At 46.6% G+C, this 9112-nt stretch overlaps 1 protein-coding gene across 1 annotated transcript; it reads right to left on the reverse strand.

Moving 5' to 3' along the window:
* Positions 1-3417: 3417 nt before the first annotated feature.
* LOC309357503 (C-C motif chemokine 5-like) lies at positions 3418-6480 on the reverse strand. Its single transcript, XM_081889670.1, has 3 exons — positions 6275-6480; positions 5188-5299; positions 3418-4021 (listed from the first exon to the last, which is right to left on the reverse strand). Exons 1-3 carry the CDS (start codon positions 6348-6350, stop codon positions 3934-3936), a joined length of 276 nt encoding a protein of 91 aa, XP_081745796.1. The 5' UTR covers positions 6351-6480; the 3' UTR covers positions 3418-3933.
* Between the last annotated feature and the right edge of the window lie 2632 nt (positions 6481-9112).

A 9112-nucleotide genomic window follows, 5' to 3' on the forward strand; every position in this document is an offset into this window, starting at 1 on the left:
CAACAATGTCTTGAGGGCACTAGGTTGGCAGGGGCCTCTCAGCACCGTTTCCTTGAATCTCCCTATTCCAGTTCCTCTGAGCTGGCCCTTTCAGACAGCCTCACATTCATGGCTCCCTGCCTTGGTTGTTTTTCTAAAGAAACACACAAGCATTCTTCTGTCTGTGAATCTGTGCATCACAGAAATGTCTGCCCAGGTGACTCAGGCTTGCCTGAAAGACTTTTCTGTTATTAGAATTTGTCTTTGGTTAATGTTTGCTAATAGTTACGAAATCACCTTACCTCATACATGCCCACTCGACCGCTTCAATCTGTGGAAGATGTCACATAATACCTATTTCTCATTTGTCAGAAACTGATCTTTTGGCATGGCAGCAGTAACACTTTGGAACTCCCTGCCTCTTGAGATCAGGCAGTCGCCTTCGCTCTACTCTTTTCAGCACCTGCTAAAAACATCTTTTCTTTAGGCAAGCCTACCCAGACATGTATAGTGTTGGTGCGTATTTTGATTTACAAAAAGAATAGAGTGATGGAATGATCAGTTAAAAACAACCATTTTAAAATTTCAAAAGGTAATTAAGGCTTTTAGATAATAATAAGAGTGGCTCCCAACAGAACACTAAAAACAGAATAAAACTTCAAACATTAAAAACAAAAGTGTGAGATCAGAAAACAAGAGTCTTCCAGTCTGGTGCTCTGGTGCGAGCCAGCTGACTCATGCCAGAGTGCCGGGACAAAAAGCAGGACATTCCAGGTTGACTTTTGTAATTCTGGGGTGTCCTGCTTAAATCAGGACTGTTGAGTGGTGTGCTCATCTTGTGTCATGGGTGGGCTGGTCCTGAGGCCAAGTGAGGTCACCTGGAGTGCTATGTCCAGTTCTGGGTAAGTAAACGTAAAGGGACCCCTGACCATTAGGTCCAGTCATGACCAACTCTAGGGTTGCAGCGCTCATCTCGTTTTATTGGTCGAGGGAGCCAGTGTACAGCTTCTGGGTCATGTGGCCAGCATGACTAAGCCGCTTCTGGCGAACCAGAGCAGCACACAGAAACGTCGTTTACCTTCCCGCCGGAGCGGTACCTATTTATCTACTTGAACTTTGACGTGGTTTTGAACTGCTAGGTTGGCAGGAGCTGGGACCGAGCAACGGGAGCTCACCCTGTTGCGGGGATTCAAACCGCCAACCTTCCGATCAGCAAGTCCTAGGCAAGTCCTAGGTACCCATCCAGTTCTGGGTACCATGGTTCAATAAGGATATTGACAAGCTGCAAGGTGTGCAGAGGAAGGCAACCAAGATGATGCCTGGAAACCAAGCATGGTTGGGAGAGCTGGGGATGTTTAGCCTATAGAAGAGGAGGTTGGGAGTTGACACGAGAGCCTTCTTCACATATCTGAAGGGCTGTCACCTGAGCGATGGAGCAAGCTCATTTTCTGCTGCTTTAGAGGGGAGGACCTGAACCAATTCAAGAAAGGAGATTCCAACTAAGCATTAGGAAGAACTTTCTGAGAATAACTGTGGAACGGACTCCCTCAGAAGCTGGTAGTCTCTCCTTCATTGGAGGTTTTTAAATGGAGGATGGGTCATCATCTCTCAGGGATTCTTTAGTTGCAATTCCTGCCTTGGGTTGTCCCTTCCAATTCTACAATTCTGTAAATCTGTGAGGCAGCCACTTCATGCAGCCACAAGGAGGCAGCAAATCCTTGGTTATTTCCTCCATTGCTTTCTGTTTGCTTCCAGGGGAGGCATTTGTGTCTGGGGTGACAGGTGGTGGTGGGGTGCTCTGCCTCAGGTGCCAAAATAATGTGACCAGCCTCAGGTACTCTGCACCTGATGAAGCAACCTTCCTTAACCTTGGATTCCCCAGATGTCGTTGAACTACAACTCCCTTTATTCCTAGCTAGCATGGCCTGTGGTCAAGGATGATGGGGCTCTCCTAAAGTTCCTATGTTTCCTGAATGCAGTCTCCATGGGCAGAATCAGTCTAGCTTAGAATGGCAGAGAACAAGGTTGGGAGAAGGTTTTGACCCTCACAGCCTGCTTGTGGGCTCCCCTTTGGAGCATCTGGTTGGCTGCTGGGAGAACAGGCTGCCGGGTTCCTACTATGGGGCGGACCTGGGTGCGAGTGACATTTGCTGCCTGCCCAGGAATTGGCTTTCACGTCCATCAGCCAGATAGCCCTGAAGGCTTCTCTGGTAGCAACACACCTTGGAATTGGACCTGAGATTGCAAGGCCACCTATGAACCTCTCCCCAACCTGGTGATTGCAGGATTGCTACTTCCATCAACATGCCTGCTGGGGCTGATAGGAGCTGGAGTCCAAAAGATCTGAATGACACCATCAGGTTGAGGGAGACTTTTTTTCCAGGAACCCTCCCCCTGCCACCCCTTTTGGATCCTCCAGCCCACTCCACGTTGAGATTCCCAGAGAAGAGACAATCTCAGCAAGAGACAGAGATAAAACCAAATTGCATCTTTATTTTTGGAAGGCAGCAGGAGAGCTGAGGAATTCCCGACTTGCAGACACGCATTAATAAATAGTGAGGATAGCTTATAATAACACAGTATAAGTACTTTTTCCATGAAATTCATATACTGCTGGATTGGGGGTTTTTTTTAAACAAACAAACCTCAAAGCGGTTCATAAAACAATGAAATAAATTATTATTATTTTTTTAAAAAACACAGTATAAATAGGAAACACACTATTCTTAAATCTCACTAAGAGCTTGAGGAGTACTTAAATATATAAATAAACACATACAAACAGGTATGGAAATGGATTCACAAAAGTGGGAGCATGCACATGCAGAGACCTGTAGTTTGCAAGACTCTAGTTTGCAACACAACGCCCCCCAAAGCTAAAACCTGCTCCAAATTTCATTTTAGTTAAGCTTATACCACTTTTACTGCTGTGGCTTCCCCCAAGGAATTCTGGGAATGGGAGTTTGGTGCTTTGCTGAGAATTCTATGGACCAGTCTGCATCTCTCCAGGAAGGACAGTGATCCTGAAAGCACTTTGGATATTTTGGAGCTCAAGATCATACCCTGTATTCTATCAGCCACATAATATGTGTTCCCAAAACTAACTATCTATCTATCTATCATCTATCTATCTATCTATCTATCTATCTATCTATCTATCATCTATCTATCTCTCTCTCTCTCTCTCTCTCTCTCTCTCTATCTATCTATCTCTCTATCTATCTCTCTATCTATCTCTCTATCTATCTATCATCTATCTATCATCTATCTATCATCTATCTATCTATCTATCTATCTATCTATCTATCTATCTATCTATCTATTGCATGAGTTTGGTCCTAAAATATGTTTTGGGGTGGCAGGGGGAGGGAATCCACCTCTCTCTCTCTCTCTCATTCAGAATCCACCTCTCTCTCTCTCTCTCTCTCTCTCTCTCTCTCTCTCTCTCTCTCTCTGTGTGTGTGTGTGTGAATTTCCTCATGTCTGCAAATATTGTGGCCAAGTAATGAACCTGACTTTCAGCCACACCAGAAAGCCACAGAGTTATTTCCAAAGGCTCTTCAAAAGACGGAGACTTGTATCAAGGAAGAGGATTCCTTTGCTGTGATTCCTGCATTGCAGGGGTCGGACCAGATAACCCTTGGAGTCCCTTCCTGCGATTCCTGCGATTCTGTGATTTAGTCAAGAAAGGGCATCTTCTCATCCTCTGACCTCTTCTTGCTGAGAAAGCCCTTCTCTGGAAATGGATGGCTTGATGAGAGCAGTGGCCCCGAGGGACCTCAACCTGGGTGGCGATGGTGGGTCCCTTGGGTGGGTGGGAATCAGAGAAACAGCAGGAGCACAGGTGGAATGAGGCTGTGGCTCAGAGGTAGCTCTTCCTAGCAGGAGATCTGAAGCTGGCACCAGAAGGACAGAGGCAGGGATGCAGATGGTTGACGGATAGGTGGGTTGTTCTCACTCTGGTGTAAGGGATGCCATAAGTTTTTTCACCCAGTCGGCCTTGGGGTCAGCACAGCCCGATCTACCATTCCTGAATACAAACCTGTCAAGGAAAGAAGCAGGTGTTTACAGAGTCCCTCTCTAGTGCACTTGGCTCTCTCCATTGTGAGATGCTCCTGCGTTTTAGAACAACATCAGAAGAACCTGCTGGATCTGGCCCAAGGAGGCTCATCTATTCTGGCATCCTGTTCTCACAGTGGTTAAGCAGATGCCCCCAATGGGAAACCCACAAGCAGGGCCCTTGCGCAAAAGCCTTTTCCCCTCCTGGGGTTCAGAAGCACTGCTGCCTCTGACTGGAGAGGGACAGCATAGCCATTGTGGCTAGGAGTCATCATTAGCCATGAATTTGTGCCTTTCAAAGGGCCATCCAAGTTGGTAGCCATTTGGAGAGATGGGAGCTTGCCTCACACTTTAGGAGCTGACCACAGGATCATGTTTGCCATGGATCGTGCCCTTGATTGGCAGGGAGGCAGAACCACAACCAGCCACACCCGTCACAGGTGAGACTTCTCTGGTTTGCTCCCATCCTGTAGCGTAAATTAAAAGTTTCCTGTTCACACACATTACCCATTTCTTCCTTTTTATTAATTCCGGATGTGGGATTACTGATGAATTGCTCCTCAATTGCCCCAATGTTGGTTGAGGGGCTTTAATGACTAATTTCCTGGCATTTCTTTCTTTTCTTTTGCATTTCAATTTTTTTTACAGCTAATGGCAACTATTGAAATGAAAGGGGTGACAAAATCAGTAATTAAGGCCAGACAAAATGGACATTGGAGCAATTCAGAGAGGCTACTCAGTCCCCAAGCCACCATCAACAAGAAGAAGGGGTAGAGTGTGCAAACAGGACCCTTTTAACTAAAGGTACAGAAGCCCCCAAAAGCCTAAAGAAAGCTTTGTCTGTTCACCTACGGCATACATTTTAGTGCAAAATAAAAATGCAGCAAATCAAGGGCCCTGGCTCAGAGGTAGATCATTTGCCTTGCATGCAGAAGGTCCTAGGTTCAGGTCCCAGGGGCAGGGCTGAGCGGGAGATGCTCTCTGACTGAAAACTTGGGCAGCTGCTGCCAGTCAGTGTAGGCAATACTGAGCTAGATGAGCCAATGGTCTGACTTGGTATAAGGCAGCCTCCTGGGTTCAAAAGTGGACCACACAGAAATGCCCTCTTGGCATCGGATCACTTGGCATCTGCCCAGTCTCGAAACTTACACTACTGCAGGACGGTTGCAGTGCGAACTGGTGCGGAAAAAGCTCTTCACGATGCTCCTTGGGAACGGTTTGTGGTTGTATCTGGGGCAACAGGGAGACGCGTCCATACCACCTGGAAGTTGCAAAAGGCAGGCGTCAGTTTTAACCACATGATCGTAAGCTGCAGTATAGTGAATAGAGTGTCAGAGTAGAACCTGGGAGAGACCAGGGTTGAAATCCCCACTCAGCCATGTATGTCAATGGGTGACATTGAGGGCCAGCTTACTGCCTCTCCATCTAACCTACCTTACAGGGTTGTTGTTGTTGTTGGGAATAGGACCTGGGAGGCCAGGGTTCAAATCCCCCCAGGTCCAATGCACACACCACCTCGAGCTCTTTGGAGAAAGAGGACGGGATAGATCAAAGTCCCAGAATAGCTTTATGAACTCTCAAAGGTTCATAATTCTTCTACAGATGATTGCCATCTTGCACCAGATTGCATTGGCCACTCCAGAGGAGATCCAGAAGATGGCAAAACAGGAGAACAGGACCTTTTCTGTGGCAACTCCCCATCTGTGGGGTGCTCTTCCTGAGAAGGCTTGCCTGCCAATATAGTTACATAACTTTAGCCACCAGGCAAACATATTCCTATTTAATTAGGCTTTTGGTTTTTAGCTATCTATGCCTTTTTTGTGGGGGAAGGATGTTTAAAACCTGCCTTTTATGTATTTCAGATTTTTATTTTTTTGTTTCATGATGGTTTTAACGCATGTTTTATTCATTCATTGCTGTAAGTAATTTTTAGGTTGTTGTCTTTTTTAAGTGACTAAGTTTATGCCCCTCCCCATTTTGTTTTATGCTGGTTTGAATGGATGGGCTGTGTATGCCTTGTTGTAAGTCACTTTGAGTTCCTTTTGTAAAAATTAAATGGACTAATAAGTTTAATTAAGTAATAATAATGACAACAATGACAACAACCCCCTGCCAAATGATATCCCTCATTTCAAATTTTATCACCCATGATTCTCCCCCTATTTTTAAAAGGGTTTCTGTCCCTCATTTTAAAGTTCTGAGTTTGAGATATACAAGCAGAAGAGGTTTGACTCACGTTGGGCAGCGACGGTCAGAGACAAGGAGGCAAGGAGGAGGAGGAGGAAGGTGAGGCCAGCTACGGAGAGCTTCATGTCTTCTGGAGATGCTGAGGATCGTCTCTCAAAGTCTCCCTGTGCTGCTTCGCTGCTCTCTACCTTCCTGTCCACCAAGTCTCTTTTTATATAGGGTTCTGGACACTGTCGCAGTGGAAAGAGTGAGTGTCTGTGTGAGTCCGTGGAGGTGGAAACACCAGAGTTTCATCCTCCAGAGTTGGTCATGGGGCAACTGATTCTGGCGCTAGCAGAAAAGGAAGTTACGTGAGAAGGGTTGAGGAAATCATTGGACGCAAGAGGAAGCAGAAGGTGATAAATCGTTACTGCACGCGCTCAGTAGGTGAGGGGAGCAACGCTGCCCTAAAAGGCCTGGAGCCAGGATGTGGGGACATCACAAGGCACCTGCCAGGGTCCCCTCTGCTGGGCTTTCCCCAAAAGAGGATTAAAGAGCCCCTTTTCTGATGCAGCTCTGACTCCTTAACATCTGCTCACATCTCTGTATAAATGGACACCTCAGAAGTTTCGGAAATATCTGGAAAGTTCTAGAAAACCCAGGTATATGGGGCTGATGGACCTAGATGTGGCAACCAGAGACTGATTCAGATCAGGCAATGGTACTCCGGTCCTGCTTATGAGCTTCCCAGATGAATCAGAGAATTGTAGAGCTGGAAGGGACCCCAAGGGCCACACTCCTGCAATGCAGGGATCACAACAAAGGCGGACCCCCAGCCTCTGCTCAAAAGTCTCCAATGAAGGGGAGTCCGCCACTTTCCCAGGGAGTCTGTTGCACTGTCAAACTTCTCTTACCATCAGAAAGTTATTCCAAATGCTCAGTCAGAATCTTTTCTTGCAGAAGAAGAGGCTTCTGATTAGCCACTGTGAGGAAAGGAGGATATTGGACTTAGAAGGCTCACTTTTCACCTGATCCAGCAGCCAATAACACTTTTTAGAGCCACAAAAAGCCAACTCAGAACACCATTTCATAGTTTTTCAGCTTGCAGTTTTAATCCAAACGACCATCTCCCCATGGTGCGGGACCTCACAAGCCACCTCCCCCCAAAAAACACTTCTCCAGTGAAGTTCACAGATGAAGGAAAGGAGGATGCTGTGCTTGTGCACTAGAGGCATCTTGTAGCCACAGCTGGAATCCAGATGCTGGACCAGATGGATCTTTTGGCCACTGATCAAACCAGTCTTCAGTTCTCCCAAAGCATTTTCCTTCTGAGTGTTTGTTCTCATTACAAGAGGTGAGATTGGTTGAAGGATATAACAACCTCAAAATAGCCCTACCGGAGCAAGCCAGTGGTCCATCTGGTCCAGCACCCTGTTCTGACAGTGGCAGACTGGATGCCCCAATGGGAAGCCCTCAAGACCTCAGCACGAGAGCATTCTCCCCTCCTGTCTTTCCAGCAACTAGTATTCAAAAGCATTGCTGTCTCTGGCTGTGGAGGCAGAGCAGAGCCATCATGGCTGGTAGTCATTGAGAGCCTTATCCTCCAAGAATTTGCCTTATCCTTTTTTAAAGCCATCTATGTTGGGTTGCCATGCCTGCCACCTGCAGCAGCGAGCTCCATAGTTGAACTATGTGCTGGGTGGAGAAGTACTTCCATTTATCCTTTGAAACTGTCCAACATTCAGCATCATTGGGTGTTAACCTGTTATGTTCCTTTGAGAGAGGAAGGAAAATGTCCCACCTTCCACTTGCCCATGCTATGCACCAGTCATCTAGCCTCTTACATGCCCTTTCTCTAAACAGACTAGAACACTGTAACCCTAATGCATAGAGGAGCCTGAAATATACTCGGAGTCCTGTAGTGATTTCATACTCTTCATTGCAGCTTGTAAAACAGTGATTGAATTGCCCTCCAAACCTCAGGCTTTTACTATACATTATTTACACAATGAGTCCTGTCTGATTGGCTGATTCTGATTGGTCTTTTCCTGCAGACCAATCAGTTGTTGCATTCTACAATCCTACCAGCCTAATAGGCTGATTAACTTCTTCCTGGAGCCTGATTGGTCTTCTCCTGCAAGCCAATCAGTTGTTGCATTCTAGGATCCAAGGTTAGTACATAACAGAGCCCCTCCATCCCCATGATCACTTTTGGTGCCTTTCTCTCTACCTTTTCCAACTCCACAATATCCTTTTGGAGGTGAGGGGACCAGAACTGCACACAGCATTCCAACTGTGGCTGCACCATAGATTTGTAAAATGGCGTTATCATCTCTGCAGGTTTATTCTCGATTCTTTTCCCAATGATGCCTAGCATGGATTTTCCCTTTTCCACAGCTGCTACACTCTACAACCACAGGTTCATGAAACACGTCCTCTGAGCCCAAGGTCTCACTTCTAGTCCTTCCCCTCCAGTTCACATTCCATGAGCATTTGCACTTGTTTATATTGAATAGCACTTGCCTGAATCCCACACCCATTTTGCTTGTGGCAGATTGAAGGGGTGGTGCTGATCCATGGCTATGGTGTTCAAGGTACCCATGGAGGCAGGAGGAAATAAATGACTCATGCCAACTTCCAGCTGAGTCGAGCCTTGGCAAGAGGGCCATCACGGGACACAGAGTGGATCCCTCTCCCCCAGAGAGGGAAGTCTCAAGGCATTACTATTTGAAGTGCCAGAGAGCAAGGAAGCCACCAAGAACTGATGCAAGATCCCTTTTTCATGGGTCACAGCCGGCTTCCCCCTCTCTTCTGCCCCTGCCATGGTTTGTGTCATGTGGCTAAATATATCCCCAGAGGAAATCTAAGACGCCACCATGACAAAGCAGTTTCTCTTGAAGTGCCTTTG

Source organism: Podarcis melisellensis (genome assembly GCF_964234715.1).
Source record: "Podarcis melisellensis genome assembly, chromosome: 15".
Lineage (NCBI taxonomy): Eukaryota > Metazoa > Chordata > Lepidosauria > Squamata > Lacertidae > Podarcis > Podarcis melisellensis.